This window comes from Echiichthys vipera (assembly GCF_963691815.1).
Source record: "Echiichthys vipera genome assembly, chromosome: 16".
Lineage (NCBI taxonomy): Eukaryota > Metazoa > Chordata > Actinopteri > Perciformes > Trachinidae > Echiichthys > Echiichthys vipera.
This window is the reverse complement of record NC_139841.1, coordinates 2,887,849-2,914,327: the sequence shown is the minus strand read 5'-3', so window position 1 is coordinate 2,914,327 and position 26,479 is coordinate 2,887,849. Positions and strand designations below refer to the sequence as shown.

Sequence of the window (26,479 nt, the reverse complement as noted above, 5' to 3'; positions counted from 1 at the left end):
CTTTAACTTGCAGGTGAGAGAGACCCTGGCTGCAGAGACAGGACTCAGTGTACGTGTTGTCCAGGTCTGGTTCCAGAACCAGAGAGCAAAGGTCAGTAAAGCAGCACATCAGAAACAACATTGTATACAACATGTTGGATGGAAGGTATCCTGGTCCACTGGAAGAACAGTACAGGGACAAAGCCTGAACACAGTGCATGGCCGGATATCAGGCTTTGTCCCAGCTTTGGCTCCCCTTCCACTATCTGCATGTTACCTTCTTCAAACCACTTCTCTATGGGAAACAACAATAACAAGAGCCTCTGAGCTAGCAACCTGCATTTAACTAGTCTGTATCAAAACTGAGTTTGCAGTTGCAGGACTACAACTTGTAAACACACCTTGGAAAAGGCCAGACTCTCTCTGCAGGACTCTAATGTCCGATGTTGATCTGTTTTCTAGCATGGCCATTGGAGTTGATTTGCCACATCTTTTAACTCTGGCAGCAGCGTGCACCAGTGACATTGACCAGTGTACCGATCTGTTTCACTTCACAGAAGCTACTGTGATAACTGTACAGTGACACAGGTGTCACACAACCTTTAAATGTTCTGCAAAGGCCATAATTTTAACTCTTGAAGTCCCTAAGTGACGCTGACAGAACATTCTGGGTGCAATCAAAAAATGTGACTGTTTTTGAGTTTGTGTTTCCATGACATGTCCAAGATGTCTGTGTGCCTGGTAACAACCTACCTAAATTCAAGTCATTTTTACATCTAATATATTAGATATTGAACTAATCTTTTTTATATTATTCAATTCAAAGCATATTAAACCAAATGTAAACAAAAATATCATGTCAAATTAATTGATAAGTAATAGAAAAATGAATGGGGTGAGGGATTACAGTAAATGCCCAATGTAACATATGTTTAACGTTTTATATCTCTGACAGGTATTTCCAAAAGAATTTGCCTGAGAAGAACCATGTTTGTTGTCAGGTCCAGTAACTTTGCCTACCAGATATGAAATCACAATGCAATCAGAATTGATGTCAAAATATTGTGAAAATGGTCTCATATAAAAACATTTTTTTGCCAAATGTGCTTAATTGTCTAAACCAGTTCTACATCCGTTAAGCTTCAGTGGATCAATAATTATAATCTAATCTTTGCTCGGCTTGGTGGCATTTGGGAGAGTGAGCTTGTCAAAGTCTAGAATATCCAATAGGCCTTTTACTGCAGTCAGTTAACAATCTACAAGACACTCAAGTCACATAGTCTAAAATATAACACAACCAATGCTGAAATGTTTGATAAAGATGCTGTATGTTGTAATGGTCACTGTTTTACCATTTCTCCTCTATCATCAAAAATAAAAGACAATCAATCAGTGGAGTTTGTTTTCATCATGGAAGAAAATCTCAGCACACAGTCTCTGCAGCACAACATATAGGTAGACACATAGACACAACCAACACAAAGAGACAGGTGTACACATGCATTTGCTCTAATTAGATTACCCATTATCAAAAACTAGGACAACTCAAGACATAGCAAGACATCTTACTTACTAGTCCAAGATGCCATCTGCCCTGACACCTAAAAGCCCGTCTGGCAGCCTCTTGCTCAGTCAGTCTTTCCTTTTCTCCTCCTGGCAACTCAACGTCCTCTCTGGTCTCTTCGCCTCTCCATGATGTCTACAGAGAACAGGCATTCAGGTTGCAGGGTAGGAATGACAGATGCAGTATTCTCCCCATCACAAAACAGGGTAACATCAAATTAGTTTTGAAGCTGTTATTTTAAGGTAAAATACTTGCATAATGTTGCTTTAAAGTATAAGTTGCTATGGCGCCGTACTATGTGGCAGCCTGTAACAGCAGCTCCCGTGGTTTTTTAAAAAGTTTTTGTTGTGTTTGTGTTCTGGTTTTTGCCCAACTTTTGGCGACTCTTCTCCGGAGACTGGGAGAGGATGAACACCTTTCTTTTTTTTGAACTTTCACGGCACTTTTTGTGTTATTTTTGTTTTTGTGATGGTTTTGCTAACCCTAGCAACGGAGGGCCAGGAGCGCATCAAATTGGGAACCTCACCTTCTGAGTCAGTCTTGTAGTAAGGACGGAAGTGTAATAGGAACATTTAAGATTTAAGAGGGGAACATATAGGGGACGGACTGGAAGTAGAGAGGTGAATGTGTTTCAAATAACTTTACAAAAGAACCAAAAAAATATATAAATAAATAATCAACACACAGTGACCTTGACAAGATGAAGGCTCACCTGCAGTTACTTCTTACTGCCACAGAGGCCGCTAGAAACAACATATCTCAATTCTTATGGAGTACAACTTTAAGCAGTGAATGACACCCTGCTTTCTAATGTATCCTCACTGTTTGCTGATCCTAAACACCATAATATTCCATATCACACCTTTTTAATTGTTTACATGTTATTTATTACACTCCTCAGACGTTTGTTGGTAATTTGACATTTTAAATATATAATTTAGAGAAGTGTGAGCTCTTCCACAGCTGTTTAGTCGGTATCTCCTCAGCCACATACCAACCTTTATACTGTGTTTATCTATTTACAGATGAAGAAGTTAGCCCGCAGACAACAGCAACAGCAAGAGCAACACAACAGCCAAAGGCTAGGCCAAGGTGAGGAATTATACTGTACTGGTTAGCTGCTTTCTCTGATAATTGATGTCCATCTGCAAGATGTAATCTGTGCATTATAATTGTAATGATGGTGATTACTGAAAGCTAGGTAATGTATGCATTATTTGGAGAAACAGCTTGAAATATTACATTTATTATAGAAGCAATAAACAGAGTGGAGTCACTCAGCAAACACTTCCAGTTTTGTAGGCTTTAGAATTAGTGCCATACTCTGAAGCCAGAGTGACATCTCTGCTGGTAAATATGAGCTTTTCCGATGGAGCTATAAAATGTGGGCCACAGCCATGATTCTCATTGCAGCACAGCTCCTCATAGCTAAAGGCTTATTGCCACTGTTGTCTCACAGCGTATATGAGCAGACAGTTTAGATAAGGTTCTCAGTGCTTTGGCAAGCACTGTCTCTATCTGTTCAGGGACTTCCAGCATGTCAATATTGGCATAGCAGTAGGGTTTATTACAGTGGAAGCTGCTGTTGTTAACCAAATGAGCTAAGCAAACCAGCAAATGGAGGTTGTTTGAAATTGATGTTATGAGATGAAGCCTTATGGATGACTGGTGAGATATATTGTGTTAGATATGTATTTATTTATATGCTTTGAAAAAAAAAACATTTGTTGTACAAATCAAATCAAATCAACCATTATTTATATGGCACTTTACATACAGAAAAGTATCGCTACGTGCCTTACAGAGATGTACAGAAAAAGAGAAACATTAAATAAAATCAGGAGAAGAAAGTTAAAAGAACCCAACCCTCCCACCCCCACAGTCACGCACAGAGACATACACAAATATGTATAAGTTCATTCACACATTCAAACATACACACACAGCCACGCTGACACACACTCACACCTACACAAACACTAGCTGTATCTACAGAGACATGGCCGGGCAGCAAGACCTGAGGTACAGAGGAGGCTAGAGGAAGCTAACTTTGGGGGGCCAACCACACTGGGAGAGATCCCAGTCCAAGGTTGCAGGGAGCACCGCCACAGAGACCACCCCAACCCGGGCAGACAGGAGCCTTAGCACTAAAGTGCAGAGCCCTCTAGTTGCTTGGGTCGGAACTGTCCACGGGACAGCACCCCCGCGGCCAGACCAGAGACAACTCCCAATCTGGCAGGCCCCCTGAGGAAACACTGGAGATTAAAAACTGTTGCCTAAAACAGTAAAGGGTTGAAATATGGAGGCTAAAAACATTAGGGGCTAAAACATAAAAGCATAAAAGCACAGAGGCTAAAAACATGAACTAGAACATAAAAGCATAAGAGCACAAGACATGAGGGGCCATAAAAAAAATGAAAGCATGAAGGCTAAAACACAGAGATTAAAACAGTAAAAAAGAGTAAAAAGTGCTCTGATTAGCACTGCCTAGTAGAAATCAAAAAGAGTTAAGATTACAATTAAAAGCCTTGTTAAAAAGAAGGGTCTTAAGCCTCTTTTAAAAACTTCAGCAGTCTCTGTGACCCTTAGGCTCTCCGGCAGGCTGTTCCACAGTCAGGGCCCATAACAACCGAAAGCCTTACCTGTGGTATGGTTAAAAGGCCAGTGCCGGAGGACCTCAGGGTCCGCGGCGGCCGATAAGGTAAAAGCAAATCAGATAGGTAAGAAGGCCCAAGACCGTTAAGACACTTAAAAACAAGTAGAAGAACTTTAAAATCGATCCTGAAACGCACGGGGAGCCAATGCAGCGACTTTAAAACTGGTGTTATGTGCTCCCGCCCTCTGGTCCTTGTCAGCACTCGTGCAGCTGAGTTTTGTAATAATTGTAGATTCGAAATGCTCTTTTTGGGAAGGCCAGAGAGCAGGGCATTACAGTAGTCTAAACGACAAGAGATCAAGATATGTTCTTAAGATGGTAAAAACCTATTTTTGTTATATTTTTTATGTGTGGAATAAAACTGAGCCCAGAGTCAAAAATCACACCCAGATTTTTTACAGATTGTGATAGTTTAAAATTCTTTAACTTTGGTAAAAGTTTCTCTTTCTGGCCCTCAGGACCAATGAGTAAAATCTCTGTTTTTTCCTGGTTGAGCTGTAGGAAATTCCCTGCCATCCATGTCTTGATATCTAAAATGCAGTTAAAAAGGACATCATTAGGCCCTGTGTCATCAGGAGACACGGCAATATACAGTTGCGTATCGTCAACATAACTATGAAAGCTGATGCCGTGCCTCCTGATGACGTCCCCAAGGGGAAGCATGTAAAGATTAAAAAGAGTTGGACCTAAAATTGACCCTTGGGGAACACCACACTTTATTTTGTGGGTTTCTGAGGAACATGTATCCATACTTACAAAGAAGTGTCGATCTGTGAGGTAAGAAATTAACCAGTTAAGAACAGTACCAGAGAGGCCGACAAGGTTCTTCAGTCTATCTAATACAATGTGGTGGTCTACTGTATCGAAGGCGGTGGTTAGATCCAGTAGTACCAAGACTGTGACTTCATTGTTATCCAAGTTGCACCTGATGTCGTTTAAAATCTTTGAAAGGGCTGTCTCTGTACTGTGGTATGTCCTGAAACCAGACTGACACTTCTCAAAAATGTTGTTTGCAATTAAAAAGTAATTTACTTGATTGAAAACAAGTTTTTCCAAAATTTTACTTAAACACAGTAAGTTGGATACAGGCCGATAATTATTAAAGATGTTGGGATCTAAGTTGCTCTTCTTCAGAAGGAGCTTCACCACCGCTGCTTTAAAGGAGGCGGGGAAGACCCCCGTCTGAAGAGAGCAATTCACCATGTATAACAGCTGATCTTCAAAGAATCCACAAAGTGTTTTAAAAAACGGTGTGGGAATTGGATCTAATAGGCAGGTTGTGGACTTTACTTTGGAGAGGACTCGACCAAGTGTCCCCGCATCAACCAGGGCAAAACTCTCCAGTGATTCCTCGGGTAAAATCAATGATCCAGGTGTGTCAACATTGGAAATCTGTTGGGGTAAAAGACTCGATCTGATGTCATTGATTTTATTTCTGAAGTGATCTGCAAAGTTCTCACAAAAGGCGTCAGTTGGTGTTTTGGAGGATCTATTAAAATTTTTGTTTGTTAAAAGGTCAATTGTGGAGAAGAGGAATTTTTGGTTGTTTTTATGTTCGTTGATTAGTTTTTGGAAATGGGAGATTGAGGAGACTGTTTGATTGCGTTTTTGAATGTTTTGAGATGTCCACGTAAAATTTCATAGTGAACTGTCAGTTTTGTTTTTCTCCATCTCCTCTCAGCACTCCTGCAGTTTCTCTTTAGTTTTATAGTTTCTGCATTTCTCCATGGGGGTGTCGGTCTTGTAAAACTTCTTTTTATTGAGAGTGGAGCCACCAAGCCCACCGTTGATTTTATTTTATGGTTAAAATTGTCAACAATAAAATCACACGGTGCTGGTAAAATTTCTGCAGGAGTGCTCTGTAAAATCTGGATAAAATTTGAAGCGACTTCAGAAGTTAGGTAGCGTTTCATCACTGTTCTCACTGGGGCCTCCTGCTGGTTAAAACTGGTGATTGTAAAAAACACACAAAAGTGGTTAGACACAGCCAGGTCCACAACAGAGGGCGCACCAACGGACAGGCCATAGGTTATGACCAGGTCCAAGGTGCGCCCCCTGCTGTGAGTCGGCTGCGTGACATGTTGATAAAATCAAGGCAATGGAGAAGGTTTAAAAATTCTCTCGACATAGGATCTGAGGAATTATCTATGTGTAAATCAAAATCACCGGTTATCACTATTCTGTTATAAGTGCTATGTGTTATTGACTGTAGCTCTGAGAATTCACTGTTAAAAGAGGCGGAATATTGGGGTGGTCTGTAGACTGTCATACAGAGGATGGGGGGGCTGCTAAAAACAAAGGCATGATACTCAAATGAAAAATATTAATTTGACAACATGGGGTCTTTGGTGATTGACACAGTTCCGCCTCCTTTTTGTAACCCTCTAGTAAAAAATAAAAAGTTAAAATTTGGTGGGGAAGCCTCAGTGAGAACAACAGGTGCATCAGTGCCAAGCCATGTCTCTTTAAGGAGAATGTTGTCTAGGTTGTTATCTAAAATTACAGTGTTAATGATAATGGATTTGTTTAAAAGAGAGCGCATGTTCAGCACAGCTATTTTAATGTCTGTGTTGAATTTGCACTCATCATGTCTTTCTAAAGGAATGTTGAAAACAGTGTGGTCTAAAAACAGTCCTTGGAGTAATTTGTCTATGTGAAATTCTGGTTTTGATGGTGTGGATGTTGTTCTGTGCCTCAGGGGTGACTGAACAGGGGGCGTGTGTAGTGTGAGGGTGAAGGTGAGTGTGGGGAAGAGGGTCCGTGTTCACGTGTATCAGTAGCGAGTCAGTGGGTCGTTTGTGCAGATTGTACAGCGTACTGTATATTAGCTGAAAGCATGCGGCTACCCAGCGTGCTGGGGTTTGGAGGCCATCGCTCCTGAAAAACTCTGAACGCCCCCAAAACAGGTTAAAATTGTCAATTAAACCAATGTTGAGGGCTGTGCATGCATATTGGAGCCAGCTGTGGAGACTGAGCAAACTGCTAAAACGCCCTGCTCCACGGACTACTGCGGGGATTGGGCCAGAAATCAAAACAGACTTAGCACAGGCACTTAAAAAGGATAAAAAACCATTAAAATCCTTTTTGGTCAGCTTTTACTGCTCCCGGGCTAAGTCGTTGGTCCCGACGTGAATTATCACCCGACTGATAGTGGAAGGGAGTAAGAGCAGCAGCCCCAGGAGCTTGTCCAGGATATCTGGCACGGTGGCTCCAGGAAAACAGCGAGTGACAGCATTGAAGAACCAATATTTTTGATGATGGAGTCCCCGGTTATCAGTGTGGTTGGAGAGAAGAGGGGGCGAGTTCGGGGAGACGACGGCTGGGGACTCCCGTGGTCTCGAAGTGCGCGACCAGCCTGCACGCTCTCCAACGGTCCAGGGCTCTCCCGGGCCTCACTCTCTCCCTCTTATAGCAAATGTCTGGTCCTGAATCGCATAATTCCTCTTAGTAATGAAGCTACAAGCTAATTCATGGCAAAAAACCCACAGTATTAAACAAATGAGCAACTGCTAGCTGCAATGCAGAATTAACAGTATGCACGCTAAGCTAACGGCTAACAGCGATTAGCAAATCAGCTTGTCTCTTTCAAATTACAATTAATGAACAGCACCAAGTACATCAAAACAGTATTTACCTCTGGCAGCTTCTCAGAGTTCACACACATCAACCACAGGACGACTCCGTCAGTCTTGGAAGTAAGGAGCTACAGCTATCCTGCTTGGATGCCAAGGCCGCTTCTGCTGTTGCTAACCATGCAGCAGCACGTAGGTGACACTAAGCACCTCCTCCTTGGACAAGGTGAGGACAGGATTGGCTAAGGACTACAGACATACCAACAGAGATGAGAGAATAAAAGATGCTTCACTTCCCCACAAACAAACGTGGTCCTTTGGTAGTTGTGCAGACAACCAACTATGGATGATTTTTAAAACTAACACCACTCTTCTTTCTCTGACTTTTAACTGTATATGGAATAAATGTTTTAACATATTATAATCTGACACATTTTAAACGTATTTACCCTTTATGAACTGTTATTTATTAACAAACATTTTAATATCTTTATATAAATTAATGAAAATAAGGGCCACAGGGCTCCATCCTCCCCTTTCTAAAAGGTGTTGATGCCCTCATCACACAAGTTTTACATCTGTTCAATAGGTTCATTGGTGGAATGGCCAGGCTTATCATAGCTTTACCGAACAATGGGCTTCACTTGTCTTCGGGCGGGACGGTTACAAACATGCTCGGCACTACTTTGAGACTGACTAGTAGAGGGGAGCTCTCACCCTTCTAGACCTGTGTCCACCACAGTGTCCCTTGGCAGTGGCTGAGTCTGCTCTGCATCTTATCTTTGCGGGATTGTATCCACATCAACTTCCTCTTCACCAATGTTAGGCCGAGATACATCTGCAAGTGTTGCATGGTCCAGGGAAACATCTCTATTAAACTGATCCGCCAGCAGATCAACGGCAAATAAGAGCGTGCTCACACTATCCTTTTGCCCGCGGCCAAAACCGGTTTTTCAGCTAAAGTCTAGTACCTTTAAGTAGTGTGAGCGCACCCGCTCCGCGCTCAACTGGGGCCAGCTGGCCCTCCACGGCCCGCTTGAAATAGGTGGGCTTTAGCGGAGCCGTTTGCACATGTACGAGCACGAGCGTGCGCACGTGCACGCGCACGAGCCCTACGGCAGTAGTGTTATGTCCGCCTGTTCGGACATGTAAATAGAAGGACGGACCATGCGCGGACATTTAACTACAACAACAATGGTGGGGAAAGGTTCACGTTGGTGTGGTGCGGAGGTGGAGTGTTTACTGCAGATTTGGTCGGATGAAAATATTCAAAAACAGTCGACAAGACGCACAAAAACTCCGAGGTCTACGGAAAGATTTGTAAACAAAGCCACACACACACGATCAATGCGTGTGACGTGTTACGGCTTGAAGGCGTATGGACAGCAAGAAGCATTGGCCGAGGCCCAGGTAGTGTGAGTACAAACGGGGCTGGGGCGCGGGGGGGAGAGGGAGGGGGGACAAGTACCCTAAAGTCCGGGTCTCGGTCCGGGAGGACAGTGTGATCACGCCCTAAGATGTCCTCCCTCCGGTCAACAGGTAGGTTATAGTGTTCATCCTCATCTTCAGAGTGTTCTTCCTGGTTACGTTTTTCAGTTGACTTTTCCTTTTGATGCAATCGTGTCACCGGCCTCTGCGGTAGGCTATCCACCTCCAAATCTGAGGGAAACCTGACAAGATACCCTATGGGTAAAAGGTGGTCCCGGTGCAGTGTCTTGACCATGCCTCTCCCCTTCCAGGTTTTACTCTGTACACAGGTAGGTTTGGCAGTTTTTCAACAACAAGATAAGGGTCAGAATGCCATTTGTCACCAAGCTTGTGCTTTCCTGGCAAGCCCAGTGCTTGTATGAGCACACGATCCCCTTTTTCCAACACTTGGTTTCTCACTCTGTTGTCATAGTATCTCTTGTTTTTTTTCATGCGACTTGTCAGCTACTGTCACTGCTAACTCGTATGCTCTTTTCAGGTCACTTTTCAGTTTGTCAACATACTGTAAGTAGTTACTACAGTCGTCCCCATTTGGAGAAGTTCCAAAACACAGATCAATGGGCAGGCGAGCTTCACGCCCAAACATTAAGTAGTATGGAGAGTAGCCAGACGTATCGTTACAGGTACAGTTGTAGGCATGGACGAGCGAACTGACATATTGACTCAATTTGTGTTTTTGACTGGGTTGGAGAGTACCAAGCATAGACAAGAGTGTTCGGTTAAAACGCTCTGGCTGCGGGTCACCTTGGGGGTGATATGGACTCGTTCTAGATTTTTTGATGCCTAACGTTCCCAAGAGCTCTTTGATGAGACGACTCTCGAAGTCACGCCCTTGGTCCGAATGAATTCTGGATGGCAAGCCATAATGCACAAAAAAACAGCACCTTGGTGACGGTTATTGCTCTGTGCTCTTTGGTCACATAAGCCTGTGCATATCGCGTAAAGTGGTCTGTTACCACCAGGACGTTGGTCATACCCTTTGAATCTGACTCTATGGACAGAAAGTCTAAACACACTAGGTCGAGTGGACTGCTGGTTATCTGTTTCAAAGGTGCGGCCCTGTGAGGTAACGCTTTACGAGCAACACACCGGACACAGTTTTTGATGTACTGGGAAATGTCAGAGGCCATTTTCGGCCAGTAAAATCTGTCTTTTACCAGGTCAGTGGTGCGGTCAACTCCCGGATGGCCAGAATCGTCGTGAACAAATTTGAGCACTTGGATAAAGCGTAAGCAGGTGGGATGGAACTTGGGGGAACTCCCAACTGGTCTGTGAGACGGTTAGGTAACTCAGATGATTGAGTTACACTAAATTGGCGACAGAGAGCTTCGACACCTTCTTGGGAGATGCGTTTCCATTTGTTGTCCTCTTCCATGGCGTTCCTGGACAACCAGTCAGCATCCACGTTTTCTCTGCCAGGCTTATACTTAATGTCAAAGTCATATGTAGTTAAGTTAGCCAACCACCTATGGCCAGTGGCACTCAGCTTCGCAGTTGTGAGCACATAGGTGAGTGGGTTGTTGTCTGTTCTCACTGTAAATCTGGCACCATAGAGATAGTCATGGAACTTATCCACTACGGCCCACTTCAAGGCCAGAAATCCCAGCTGGTGGATAGGGTAGTTTTTCTCTGACTGGCATAACTTACGGCTAGCAAATGCCACAGGTCCCAACCCTTCAGGGTATTCTTGATTGAGGACCGCTTCAAGCCCGTCTAGGCTGGCATCCACATGTAGGATGTAGGGCTTTGCCGCATCGGCAAAAGCCAACACTGGAGCACTGGTAAGGCAGTGGATGATTTGACAAAATGCGTCCAGCGCTCGCCAGAGGGTTCAGATGTTCGATAGTAGTCTTTAACATCGGATTTGGCTGGTTTCTTCCCCTACCTTACAGGAGGGTATCCCTTTGTCAGGTCAGTGAGAGGGCGAACTATGGCTGAGTAATTCTTAATGAACTTGCGGTAATAACCACAGAACCCCAGAAATGACTGCAGCGATTTCAAGTGGGTAGTGGGTTGAAAAGTTTCAAGCCGACCTCTGCCAGGCGGTCAAGTACACGCAGAAGACGCTCTTCGTGTTCTTCTAGAGTGCGACCAAACACGATAAGGTCGTCGAGGTAGACGAGACATTGAAGCAGGTTCATATCTCCCACTGCCTTTTCCATTAAACGCTGGAACGTGGCAGGGGTCCCGGTGATGCCTTGGGGCATCCGCACAAACTGATAAAAGCCAAGTGGGCAGAGGAACGCTGTTTTTTCCTTGTCCTCCTCGGACATGGCGATTTGATAAAAGCCAGAGCGAAGGTCGAGCACAGACAACCAACGGCTACCTGTGAGGCTGGCCAACGTGTCATCAATCCGAGGAAGAGTGTATTGGTCAGGTATGGTTTTCAGATTAAGGGTGCGATAGTCAATGCACATCCTTATTTTGCCATTCTTTCTCCTTGCGATCACTATGCGAGAGGCGTACGGGCTGCGGGATTCTTTAATAATACCTGCAGCAAGGAGCTCCTGTAGATGTTTGCGGACTTTGTCGATTTCTGCTGGGGCGAGGCGCCTGACTCTCTCTCGGAAAGGGATAGGGTCTTTTAACCTAATGCAGTGCTCCACCCCTCTTGCCAAACCCACATCCCACTCTGACAAGGAGAAAACCTGAGGGGGGTCAGCCAATTTTTGAGCCAGTCGGTTTTTCCAGTTCTCTGGAATGGAAGAGTCACCAAAAGTACAGATAGCAGGGTCAAGTGTGCTAGATGGGGTCTCTGCATGCTGCAGCTGGGTGACAACTTCTGCTTTATGCACATAGGCGATTACAGTGCCTTTGGGGATGGCTTTTGGCTTGGCGGACTCATTCTTCAACAACACAGAAAATCTATTGCAATCCATCTCTGCAGAGAGTAGGACACAGGGGGGCATTAACACTCCAGCTGGAAGTGATCCGTCGGAAGGAGTCTCAACCACAAGGATACTATTGTTGAGTTTCTCGTCACCCACCACGGTGCAAATGGCTGAACGCTCACCACCAGGGGGCACAATAAGAGGTCCAGGTCCAGTCCAGTTAACTACAGCCAGAGGATCACTATGAGGGAGTAGTGACTTAGGCTGGGTAGGTAGCTGTGTCAACACGCATGGTTCGTGCTAGCTTGGGGTCACCTTGAACTTTATTGGACCTCGGGCATGACTGAATGCTCGTGCATTTGTACCAACAATGAGAGGTAGTTTTTCAGGGCCCTTACCATCTGGGCAGACTAAAACAAGCATCACCGTAGGGTCACATAACCATCTTCGAAAAACTGTATCTCAGCTGCAATGTAGCCTTTATATGGGTAACTAGGCCCCATAGCCCCATAGCTCCAAGCTTGAAATGGAGTTAAGCGGTAGATGGGACAAGTGCTTGTTATAGTAATCTTTAAAACAATTGATACATTAGAGCCACCGTCAATTAAGGTGTCACATGTGTGTCCTTCTATTATGACTTTCCCGATGCTAGATTCACCCACTAAGCCTTGAGGGATGTCTGCTGGCAGACTGAGCCCTAGTGTACTGCTTTCGAGTTGACCCACATGTCCTGTTGGTCCAGGGGAATTGGTTGGGGGAACCTTTTGGTTATGTTTGAGCTGTTGGTTGTGTCTTATTAGCTTACTTATCACTTTGGAGGGGTTGTCAGGGCTACTGCAGTTTTTGGTAATGTGGCCATCCTCACCACAGTGGTAACAAAATACACCCTGTCCATCTGTAGTTTTATAGCTGTTCCTAGGTATAAATGGTTGTTTTGGTTTAAAACGTTGGGAATTCTTCTCTGGTGTAATTGAGGTCTCTTCCCTGGCTGTTTGCTCTCTGAGCTGATTTAACAGTTGCAAACTAGGCACTTGTTCCTTCAGCGACTGCACTTCAGGGTCAATGTGCAACACTGGAGGTCCTTCTTTGACTGATAGCTGCTGTACTTTAGCTTCTAAAGCTTTTACCTGACTCTTAAGAGTATCTGCTTCAGCAGAGTGGGCTGTACTCACCTCTGCCGTGCGTACTGCATGCGAGCTTGTGGTGAGATTTCGTCGAGTCACTTTCTGATCTTCCTCTACTCTAATCTCACTCAGTAACTCCATGAAAGATGGAGGGTTCCTTACCCTCTCTTTCAAACGCAACTGGAGTAGTAGGATGTCAGACTCTGACCTCTGCGCCTTTTCTAATCTTCTTAAGTAATCAGATAACCTTTTACCTGATTTTTGTTGCAGGGATCGTAAGGCAAAATAAAGATCTTCATCGGACTTTGTGATCCCAAATGCATTTTCCTGGGCTGCTAAATAATCTTCTGGACGTGCATCTGCATTATTGTATCGCACAGCCTGGAATTATCTCAAATGCTGGGCCTTTTACACAATCCTTTTCTTTTTCTATTTACAGAACAATTGCACTCGTCTAGCATTAGCTGTGCCTGCTCTAGCCAGTTTTCAAGTGTCTCCTCCTTTGCAGGTGTGGGACTCACACCTGAAAAAACTCGTAACCTGCGGAAGGCATTGCTCTCTTGTGGAGGTCACATTGTTTTTTCCAGCAACTCTCCCACATTACGAATGATGGAGGTTGGGTCTGACTTTGTGGGTGCGCTTTGCTCAAGTAATGGTTGGAGGTAATTTAAGGATTTACCTTCACTTTGCAATAAGCTTCATCAGCTTCAGTGTGAAGTCATCAGGTGGAGCCATGGCACATGTGAGAAGGGTCATCTTCCATGGGCTTCCACCACCAAGGGGGTGGATCTCAGGGGGAGCTGTTTTAGCGTCAACTAGGTTTTGGCACTCACAGAGTATCATGTCATGCTGTAGCAATGAGACAAACTTTCTAGATCTATAGCGAACTCGGTCGAGTACTTTTACAGCCTCCAATGACTCTGTTATATCGGCTACAGCTGCCTCTGTAGGTACATTACTCCTGCCTCTTCACACCATTTCCGGAGCTCAGCTAGTAACTGGGGGTCGGGTGAGTGAGCCATTATAGTAGGTGAGTTTTGAGCTTGTTTACTTAAATTTAATCGGTCAAACGGTGAACTCATCCCAGCGGTGCCTCCATTTATGTAACCCCAGTCCCATGTAGCTAGTAAATATTTATTGATAAACAATTACGGTATTGTAGTACAATGGGACGGGGCCTGAGTTTGTCTTAAGATGGCGCTTTGTACCTGTGAAAACTGTGATAAAGATGAAAATTAACTTGGCGGTGCCTCCAATAACTATTAATAAGTACACACAAAATGTGGTACTTCCCCCTTAAATCTACAGTTCACTTTAACCTGTTTTAACACTAATTATCCAAAAAGTATCACCTTTACAATTACAACACAGGATTTAGTAGAAACAACAAGATTTATTTATTACAAAGTCACAAATGGGTTAGTTGGAAACTAGTTAACTGTTGACCTTTAAGTGTGCACTGATAACAGTGTTCAAAATCTCATTGACCTGCTTTAGTAAGTTCACAAAGGACCCATGGTGAACACACAGAGACAAAGTCAGATCAGAAAACTTAAATGTCCACAGCACACACTCACATTCACACCGGGCTATTAAAAGTAACTAAAAGAAAACGTTGCAGGCCCGGTCGAAGCTCGTGAGCATTGAGGCCAGAAACAAATGACCCGTTCATTGGTTACCCAGCATAAACAAAAAGCATGTGCACGAGTTAGAAGTGTACTCACAAATCCACAGCAGTCAGAGATGACGATTGGGGAATGGGGGAAGGGCAAAGGGCAAGGTGTAGTTTCAGCGGCAAGGGAATGTGGGGTGCAGCACACGCAGCGTTTAACCAACGATCAAGTACAACAGCTACAGTCTCTCTCCAACGGTCCAGGGCTCTCCCGGTAGCACCAAGTACATCAAAACACATGTATTTACCTCTGGCAGCTTCTCAGAGTTCACAACATCAACCACAGGATGACTCTCCGTGAGTCTTGGAAGTAAGGAGTGTTGTTACTTTACTTTTAGCGCTACAGCTATCCTGCTTGGATGCCACTAAGGCCGCTAATGCTGTCGCTAACCTTGCAGCAGCATGTAGGTGACGCTAAGCACCTCCTCCTTGGACAAGGTGAGGACAGGATTGGCTAAGGACTACAGACATACCAACAGAGATGAGAGAATAAAAGATGCTTCACTTCCCCACAAACAAACGTGGTCCTTTGGTAGTTGTGCAGACAACCAACTATGGATGATTTTTAAAACTAACACCACTCTTCTTTCTCTGACTTTTAACTGTATATGGAATGAATGTTTTAACATATTATAATCTGACACATTTTAAACATATTTACACTTCATGAACTGTTATTTATTAACAAACATTTTAATATCTGCATATAAATGAATGAAAATAAGGGCCACAGGGCTACATCCATTAGATAAAATAATGTACACATAAGATAACTATCAGAAGTGCATGCCCCCTGACCTCAGTATCCAGAACACAGTCGAGTATACCACCTGCTAAGTAATTTTAGTTTTTGTTTGAATTTTTAGCGGGACCCCCAGAGCTTTAAAATGTGACCCTGTTACCATGTGAATAGATGGCAGTGACGTGCAGTGAGGGCTGGGGTTGGGGAGGCACTGACTCACAAGACAGATTTACAAACATACAGTAGGATGCCAATAGGATAGGATGAGAGAATTGGAGCGAAAAGGATGCTGAAAACTATTTTAAAACACCAGTGCCACTGTATATTGCCGTATATCTTACCTTTACTTGTAAATGAAATCCATTCGCCTTTCCTTCTGGACGAAGATCTCCGTGACTTGGTTGTAAAAGTCCTCTTGTTGTCCTCTGGCTCCTTTGAGTTTTAAAAGTCTCTCTGCCTCAATTGAGATAACTGCCAGTGAAGAAAGCCGTCCTTAGTCAGTCCGATTCAGACTGTTAGTTTTGATCCTTTTCAATGCAGAAAACGACCTTTCCACAGAAGCCGTTGTTGCAGGTATAGTGAGCACAAGCTGGAGTTACTTTGTTGCCTCAGGAACAGTCTGAATTAAATTATTCTGGGCTAAAAAGTTTAGAAGCTGTACAGGAGATTTGCACTCACTCCTCACTTGTTTTGAACTATACAGTCTAATACGATCTGATTATAGCCTGACAAAGTCAAAATACCTGGCATACTTTGACAAGCTCTGCAGTTTGGTGTCATCCAAGTGTTTTGAAATTTCATTAAATTTTGCACAATCGACCAATCCAAGAAAAGCTAGCTCACCAAAATGATCAAACGTAGCTTTCATTTGAGTACTGACATTGTCCAGAATGTCGAAAAACTTCTGTTTCCTCTCATCTTTGGCTGGCGTTTTACTTTGGCTTCTCTCATTATCTGTCACGCCAAGTGCAGAGCATCTCTGCTCAAACCGCCCATAGAAATTGTCAAACTCTTGTCTCAAATGCTCAACAACTGCAATTGTGACACGTATCCGTGCACAACAAAATCCAATGTCCATTGTCTTGGCCTGCAGCACTCTAAAGAGAGAGTCAGTATGACAAAAAATTTCTTCATATGCCATAATGTAAAAGCATGTTGATGCTTTTGATAACCACCTATCATATCCACTGGCCATCAGCAGGCCGTCATTATCCCAGTTGTCAGGATTTTCGCTCATGATACAGAATACATCATGCAGATCACTTTGGTGCATACTTATTGATTGCACCAGCCTTGAATTTGAGCTCCATCTAGTGGGCGCTGCTCTAGGTAAACGCCGCTTCACAACTTCATCCATTAAGTGAGTGTGTTTTGTTGACTTGCTGAAAAACGACCCTAGTCCTTCCACTGTTTTAAAAAACATTTTACGCTCAGGCATGCATTTTGCAGAATGTGAGAGCACAAGGTTTAATTTATGTGCATAACAGTGGGTAAACATGGCCTCTGGGACCCTTTCTTTTATTTATATTCGTACTTTTACAAAACTCCAAAAACATACTCAGCTATAGCAGCAGCACGTCTATCATCACTCACATCATCAAATCCCCAAAAATGCCTCCTTAACCTGACAGGCTACTTCACCTCAATCACTTGTAGTTGTAGCCACGTAACGTAAAATGACAGACATCAGAGCTTTAATTGTGACATCAGTTGTCTCATCCACTTCTACTGCCACAAATGGGGCTGCATTAATCTCTTTTTTAATGTCATTTCTGATTACATCACCAACTGCTTCGATTAAATCATTCTGTATTCTGTTTGATAAGCAAGAAAACATAGTGGCTGTCTCCAAGTGTCTCGCTAACCTTTCATCTTTCTCTGCAAACGCATGCACTAATTCCACATAGTTTCCAAGATTGGAAGAGGTTGCACTCTCATCGTTACCACGAAAGGCCAGCTCCTGTTTAGCTAAAAAGCAGGTTGCATTTATGAGATCTTTCAAAATCTCACAATTTCCCTTTACCTTGACATTGTGGAGGCTGATATTAAGTCTTTGTTGTTCATTCAGAGCTTGATCAATGTGCAAAATTCCAAAGGTTTTTAAAGAAATCTGATTTTGAATGTGAGCAGTTGATCGTTCATGTTTGCAGAAAAGATCTTTTTTTTATAGCACAGCCACAAAGCCAGTCTTTACATGTATACCAATCCGTTTGAAAAGAACAAGTAGTTTCCCGTCTATTCCCGACTCCCGTCGTTTGAAGCAAACCTCGTAGTTCTGGCGTCGGTCTCCCAGTATTTATGACTGCTTGCTTTGATTGAAAGTCCAGCTTTGAAAAATTTCGTAGTTGAGAAATCAAATCCTCCATTTTCAGGGCTAAGCTCTACAGCATCGCACAGCACACTTCTTTTGTTTACTTTTTGCGCATGGGTTAGAGTTCAGCTTGGCCTAGCTGTTGGCCGGCTATCAGGCTTATCACTATCGCTGCCTTCCTTGAGGCAGAGGTACTGCCTGCCTTAAGGCAAGCATTTTCCCTGTGGATTTATGTCATATCAATAAGATGTAAATATTACACACATACGTAAAATATGTTACTGAACACCATGGAAAAGAAGACGTATAATTTTATTACATAAAAGTGTCCTTAACCATCATATTGGAAACATACACAGAAATGGGAGAAAGCACGCGTCATTTGCACACGCGTAATCCAGTTTGTGAGTGATTGCGCAATCTGGAGGGAGGCTCGGCTGTCCGTGCCTCACCTCTCGTCTCCGAAGAGTATCAGTTTATTTAAGCAGGAAATACAGAATTTTCTGCGATTTTTTACTATAAAAATGGTCAAAATACATTAAGAACCACACCAAAACAATAGTCCAGAGGACAAATATTAATACTTGTGTTGTTTTATTATTTAGTGTCTTTTTCCTCTCATGATGACAGGGGAGGCACAGCCTCACCTGCCTCCCCTGACCCAACGAGCAGCTGTGGAGCTTCTCCCTCCGTAACGATCACTCACACTGACAGGCGGTCACACTTCACAGGCCGTTTAAGCAGCCTAGCTCTGCTGGCCATTGAGAGGACACTGGTCAAGTCCCTGGAAAAGACGCCTAGTTGGTACGACAAGGTCACAGATCATTTTCTTGAAAAGGAAGGGAGGGTAGAATTTACATATAAATAAACAAACACATTTATGATTTAGGCCGGAAAAATGGGCTTCCCTCCTTGAAAGACCAAAAGCCGCCACTGTGGCAAAGGTAGTATTAGCATAAGCATTAGTGTACATTTATTTAGGTATTTTTCTTTCCAGGAAGTGCACAGGACTTTGAAGCCAAATTGTGAAATTACAAATTCTTGGCCAGTCATGTGATGCCGTGGGACTCCACTCCAAAACATTTTCCCCTTGACTCGCTGGATAAAGAGACGTCTTTAAATCCATGGATTAATTTTTTCATGCATCCCAACAGCAGCGAAAAGAAACCTTGTTATTATCAGAATTTGATCCATTTGGTCCAATAACATTTTGAAAGTCAGTCAGTCAGTTTGGACAGTCGGAGAACTGCAGTTTTTGGCACTTCCTTATTGGATCAACCAGGAAGTTGCTATGTTGGGGGCACACACACACACACACACACACACACACACACACACACACACACACACACACACACACACACATACACTTCACTGTACTTTACTGTAACTAACTTATTTCAGTAAGAACGGCTCCTTATCACTTATTTAGTTTGCAACTTATTTTATTTCAATATGCTGCTAAACTTTCCAGGGGGTATTGTTGTATATTGTATATACCTACGCTTAACCACAATGTCTGTTGCACTCTGTCACACTTAGTTATTGTTTGATTTATTTTATGTTAGCTTTATTTTGATTTGATTATGTTAGATTATTGTCACTCTGATCCTTTCCCACCTTTGTATTGAAACTGTTGCACAATAATTTCCCTCGGGATAAATAAAGCTTCTTGAATCTTGAATCTTGAATCTAACTTCCAGTATGACAGCAAACAAGCCAACCCCCATATGTCAAAGCGGGAGTAGTTACTGTAATGTAATTGTGGAAACGGACTGCAAAGAAATCCCTAACACTAGTCATTAATCTAACACGTTACTAAGTCATGTGTTAGCGCCCTACACCATTGGTAAGAGGTAAGGATGGAAATGGTCAGTGAAGGTTGGTGAAGGCGAGATGCCTGTAGCATGTGTTCGCCAACAGAGAGTTGTAACAATGCCTCTGCTTGTGATATCAGGTTGTATGGAGGGCCTAATCAGCTCCTACTCAGGGCATCTACCTCCAAACCAGCAGCAGCAACTGGTGACCATTGAACACAATGGCTACAACACTGACCCCTTCCAACAGGGCCTCACGCCACCCCAAATGCCTGGTGACCACATGAACCCCTACGGTGAGCATCACACTCTATAATGACTGGAACTGTGGATCAGTGTGAGTTTGTTGTGGTCTTTCTTTTATGTGTTCTCTGTATTCTCCTTGTTTTCTCATATATAATGTGACATGGAGACTCTTGTCCATAGTGGTCCACTAGGTGGAGGCTTGTACAATGTGTTTCCCTACCTGCCACCCGAAGCATGCTGTTACAGGCTGCAGCCCTCCACCACAGTAGAGGAATATAGCAATGTTTTCTTATTTCCTATTATCATGTTATCAGTTGTGATAATGTCACTGTAATAGGAAGTTGTGTATTGCAGTGTTGTAAGAAGGCAATGAAAGATACTAAAAAGAGGCTTTTTGGGAAATGAAAAATCCAGTGTTTTTGGACCTTGGCACATGAAAATCAGGATATGTCAGCCACCATTGCTTACACTCCTTTTGAACCTGTGTCTTCAAAGACCCATCCAAATCCAAAAAGGCTACACCCAATATTTTTTTGTCATTTTGTTGACCATGAGAAAGGTGAACTGGTACTTTCCACACAAAAAATTTGATGGCATCTGCCTCAACAACGTCCGCCTAGTTTCACTCACCCCCATCATCATAAGTGCTTCAAGAGGCTGGTCCTGACTCACTTCAAAAGCTGCTTACCTCCTACACTGGACCCCCACCAGTTCGCCTACAGCCAGAACAGGAGTACAGAGGTTGTAATCACCGCAAGCACTTCACTCACCATCTCCCACCTCGACAAGAGGAACACCTACATGACAATGCTTTTCATTGACTTCAGCTCAGCATTCAACACCGTAAGGCTATTCAAACTGATCACCAAACTGAATGGCCTTGGCATCAACCCCTCCCTCTGTAGCTGGATACTGGACTTTCTAATAACCACAACTCTCCACAGGGCTGTGTGCTGAGCCCTCTCCTCTACTCCCTCTTCACCAACGACTGCTCACCTGTATATGGTCCCAACACCATAAAAAAGTCATCAAGCAGATGATACAACGGTGATTGGTGTCATCCGCAACAGCGGTGAGTCAGCCTACAGGGAGGAGGTCAAGCTCTAAGCAGCATGGTGTGCCAACAACAACCTGGCCCTTAACACCAAGAAGGCCAAGGAGCTTATTGTGGACAATAGGAAAAATAATTAATATCAGAAATTGTTGCTGAGTTAATCCATGATTCCCATCCCCATGATTTCTCATTTCGCAATACCACAGCAGTTGTTTCACTTCCTCTGTATTCTCTGCTCTTCACAGGCACTGACTCCCTCTTCCAGGACATGGAGAGTGACACCTCTCTGACAAGTCTAAGTGACGGCTTCATGGCTACTCCAAATGTAGGCTCATTGCAGTATCGGGCGGGGAACCCCATTGATCGCCTATACTCCATGCAGAGCTCATACTTTGCCTCTTGAGGCCCCACCATAACTGTTGGTACCACCCAAGATATCCCAGGTCATGAACAGTGAGAACACAACAGTGCAGACACAAGACCCACGGGCTATAGAATTGTAAGCACGGAAACATCACTGCAGGACAGAATCCACCAAATATATCTGACTGACCTCCTCCAGCCAAAGGTATGGGAACACTTAGAACTGAAACACATGACGCCAGCTGTTTGGGGGGGTTGAAGCAGTACATTTCATGTACAGTATGTGTACAGTATTACAATGAGAAAAAAAAAAGTGGTATGAAAAGTTTAAGTTGAGTTTAAATTAGATATTTGTTGGAAATTTAGTCCAAATCAAAGTGTCACAGAAACATTAGGTTACATGTCTCTCAGTGTGTAACACGTTAAATAGGTGCATTGATAATGTTGTCATTTTTTTTAAGGGGACAATTCAGTAAATATAGTTTTGTGATGCCATTTTAGCCAACTACCAAGCTTCTGCTCCTGGAATTATAAAAAAGGAGTGTGTATATAATTTTCTGAATGTAATTACTGTTCTTCAGAAACATCCACTGTTAGGATGGACAGCAATCTATTTATTTATCACAAACGTGCTGGTGTACAATAATAAACATTCTATTTAAAAGGACAATATGATCCCATTGTAAACCAAACATCCTTATTCATTTATTATTTGATTTGATGTATCATTGTATTTGTGTTGTTCAATGTGTCTAAATTACTATTGCCTTGCTGTTTATTTTTCCATTGAAATCATCTCGGCATTATCAAGATTGCATTTGCTAATTTACCAAAAGTGTTGGTACTTGAAATAAAAATGCATTATTTTAAAAAATATCATCCTCTTTTGTTTAATTACATGACAATTAGTCAATAAACATTGGCAGCACAACAATCCATCCATTAATGGTCAAAAGATTTTATTCAACCAAAAATCTTGTGATCTATGCTACAAAACAAAAACTCAGGATTTTTTCCGTTGTGGACCATACATTTCAGAAAGATACTATTCATCCAATCAGTCCACTATTTGCCAAGACATTTTTAAGTCTGGACCAAAGTGGTGACTGACTGACTGCCTGACTGACTGACTGACTGCCCTACCAACCAACTGACATTGCCATCCCTAGATCCATAATGCTAATGTGGATTAAAAAACTTAAGTAGTATAAATAATAAATATAATAAAAGTAAGACCACCCATGCAATGATGCAGAAACAAATGTGTACTACAATGCCAATGCAGGAAGATGTGGGCCTTTTACGTACCAAGGAAAAAAGACATCAGCATGAAGGTTGAAGGTCAATTTTCATACAGGAGACTGCCGACATCGCAATTAATGTTCACTATTTTATTAACTATAACCAGAATGGTTCCCTAACCTTAACCCTTGAGACTCGCAGGAGCGCCAGTGTTCTCGACCAACATTACTATCTATAAGAGGCTGCAATAATAATAATAATGGATTTGGATTTACATAGCCCCTTTCTCAGTACTCAAGGCGCTTTGCAGAGAACAGGTTCCAATCATTAACATAGACATACATCGTGGTGGTAAACTACGATGGGAGTCACAGCTCCCCTCGGGCAGACTGACGGAAGTGTGGCTGCTATTAAGCGCCCACGGCCCCTCAAACCACCTCCTCAAACATAAAGCAGTCATACACATTCACACGAAGCAAGGTAGGTCAAGTGTCTTGCCCAGGGACACAATGTCCATGACAAGTTGAGCAGGACGGGGATCGAACCGCCGACCCGTTCTACCAATAGAGCCACAGCCACCCAACAGTCTGTGTGTGACAATGTTGGTATCTTCTGAGACTAGACAACCAAAGACATTGGTGCCAACTATGTCAGGCCAGCTTGTCAGGAAGCTGGCAAAATAATTATCCAGTTAGGCTACATTTTGGCTAGGGAAAAACTGGTGTGGCCATTTTCAAAGGGGTCCCATGGCCTCACACCTCAAGATATCTGAATAAAAATGGGTTCTATGGGTATGCATTAGGGTTAGGTATTGTCATGATTCGATTAAATTTTGATTCAGTATTGATCTAAATGCTTCGACATTGTTTCAGTCATAAGTGTAGATGACAGAAATATACAAATAATTCATTAGGGTACCTTCTGATAATTGTTAAATTATAACATGTGCAATGTTTGTACTGGTTTAGAACAAACTGAACCCAACTGAAATTAAGAGAAGAAGGTAGGTAGTGTTATTATTACTATTAAAATTACTTCATGATTGGGACGTCCTATGAAAAGTTATGCACAGAAATTGGTAAATCTGTGAATGAAAGTCAGACGAATGACGATGGCGACCAGAAATCGACCACTGAAAGCCACACACACCAAAAACATAATTTTTTATCAATTTTGGCCTACAAAAGGTGACGGTTTGGGTTAGACATTAAATCTACTTGGTTAGGATTAGAAAAAAAGGCTGTTAGTTCATGTCATGAATGGCACCAGGACATGATGGGCCACCACCTGGGAAATTAACACTGCCCACTGTGCTGCTGCTACTCGCTTCGGCTGCCATCGTTTTTTAATAAACGTTATTTGGGGGCCTCTGTACAACACAAATCACACTACGGCACCCCCACTCGAATAGGGTTTCATTACAATGGAAATAATCCATTTCAGGATTTTCTGAATCGATATTCCCTTTACAGACATGCCCGCTTTATGATAATCCTATGTAGTTTGGGGCATTTATTAGGCTACAAATGTTATTTTTGCCTTTTCTAATATGGTGTATTTGAATATTTCTGGGGTCCCTAAAGAGTAATGATTCCATCTATTGGGTCTAACTGAAAGGCTGAGACTCTTTGTTCTCTGTGTTCAAGATGGCGCCGCAGATGGCTGCCTCGATTTGTTGGTGTGCTTTGTTTTGTCTTGTTTTGTTGGTAAACAGTGTTTTTTGTTTGGGTTCACGGCTCTCTTTCACCAGAGAACAACTCATGAACATTCGGGTAACAACTCCACGGGGTTTGTTTCCCGAATTTCTGGCTTTTAGTCAAAGGTGCCCTCACATTTACAACTTTACGCCGTTGCAGGGGGAAACGAGCCGGTGCGCTTGTGCGCCTTTGCCAGAGGGGAAGACGCACGCCGCTACCTGGAATATTTCTCTCCAATGTGAGCCCACTGGGCAATAACATGGATGAACTTCAGCTTCTGTTGAGGAAAGACAAGGACTTCAATTCATCCTCTGTTTTGTGCTTCACCGAGTCATGGCTGTGTGAGAACATCCCGGACTCTGCGCTACAGCTGGATGGATTTCAGCTTCACCGAGCGGACTGTGACACGCGGCTCTCTGGCAAAACAAAGGGTGGAGGTATTTGTTTCTACACCAACAGCGGCTGGTGCAACGACGTAACAGTGATACAACGGCACTGTTCTCCCCTCCTGGAAACTTTTATTATTAACTGCAAACCATTCTACTCCCCACGTGAGTTCCCTTCCTTCATTCTGGTCGGTGTTTACATTCCACCGGAGGCCAACGTGCAGGACGCACAGCGCGCGCTCGCCGACCAGATACTGGAAGTGGAGCGGACCAACCCGGACTCCTTAGTAATTGTCATCTGGGATATTAAGAAAGGTAACCTCAGTCACGAATTGCCCAAATACAGATAAATATAAAATATAAAATGTGCAACCCGGGAGGGGAACACTCTGGATCACTGTTACGCAACAGTCAGTAACGCCTATCACGCCGTCACCCGCACTGCACTGGGACACTCTGACCACAACATGGTCCACCTGATTCCTGCCTACAGACAAAGACTAAAACTCTCTAAACCTGTGGTGAGGACATCAAAGAAGTGGACCAGTGAAGCTACAGAGGACTTAAAGGCGTGTCTGGACTGTACTGACTGGGATGTTTTCAGGACTGCTTCCACCAGTCTGGATGAGTACACAGAAGCTGTGACCTCATACATCAGCTTCTGTGAGGACTGCTGTGTACCAACACGCACCAGAGTGACTTACAACAATGACAAGCCCTGGTTCACACCCAGACTGCGACAGTTGAGGTCTGACAAGGAAAGGGCTTTCAAAAGTGGCAACAGAGCAGAGTACATAGAGGCCAAGTACAGGTTTAGCAGGGCGGTGAAGGACGCTAAACAGCTGTACTCCAAGAAGCTCCAACATCAGTTCTCCTCTAACGACTCTGCCTCTGTCTGGAGGGGGCTCAGGCAGATCACCAACTACAAGCCAAGAGCCCCCCCTGCTGCTAACGATCAGCGCCTTGCCAACAACCTCAACGACTTCTACTGCCGCTTTGAAGATCACCAGGACAGTACTCACACCACCCCCCACCACACTACCCACCAGCTCCAGCCCATCAGCCCTTCTCCCCCACCCACCACAATAGAGACTGTAAACCTCTTACCACCACAGCTGCCCCTCCCCACCTCTCCTCCACCGACACCTCTGTCTGTCCTTGAGAGAGATGTTAACAGGCTCTTCAAGAGACAGAACCCCTGCAAAGCTGCTGGGCTAGATTCCGTGTCGCCATCCTGCCAACGTGCTGTCTCCTCTGTTCACGGACATCTTCAACACCTCATTGGAGACATGCCGTGTGCCAGCTTGCTTCAAGGCCTCCACCATCATACCAGTCCCCAAAAAAACAGTCAAGCTCCTTAAGTTCGCGGATGACACCACCCTCATTGGACTCATCTCTGGTGGGGATGAGTCTGCATACAGATGGGAGATCGACCATCTGGTGACTTAGTGCAGGGAGAACAACCTGGAGCTCAATGCTTCGAAAACAGTGGAGATGACTATAGACTTCAGAAAGAGCACAGCCCCACCCTCCCCCATTATCCTGTGTGACTCTCCAGTGGACACTGTGGAGTCCTTCCGCTTCCTGGGCACCATCATCTCACAGGACCTCAGGTGGGAGCCAAACATCAGCTCCCTCATCAAGAAGGCTCAGCAGAGGATGTACTTTCTGAGGCAGCTGAAGAAGTTCAATCTACCGCGGACAATGCTGGTCCACTTCTACACTGCCATCATCG

At 43.7% G+C, this 26,479-nt stretch overlaps 1 protein-coding gene across 1 annotated transcript in view; it reads left to right on the top strand.

Annotated features, from left to right (window-relative positions):
* Positions 1-21,459, top strand: part of LOC310959147 (LIM/homeobox protein LMX-1.2-like) — a gene marked incomplete at its 3' end in the record, with an annotated part of 93,133 nt that extends 71,674 nt beyond the window's left edge. The window contains exons 5-8 of the mRNA XM_083930394.1: positions 14-91; positions 2,569-2,650; positions 19,897-20,052; positions 21,302-21,459. Of these exons, the coding sequence (XP_083786520.1) occupies positions 14-91; positions 2,569-2,650; positions 19,897-20,052; positions 21,302-21,459 (474 nt within the window). The remainder of the gene's footprint in view (positions 1-13; positions 92-2,568; positions 2,651-19,896; positions 20,053-21,301) is intronic.
* Positions 21,460-26,479: the final 5,020 nt, after the last annotated feature.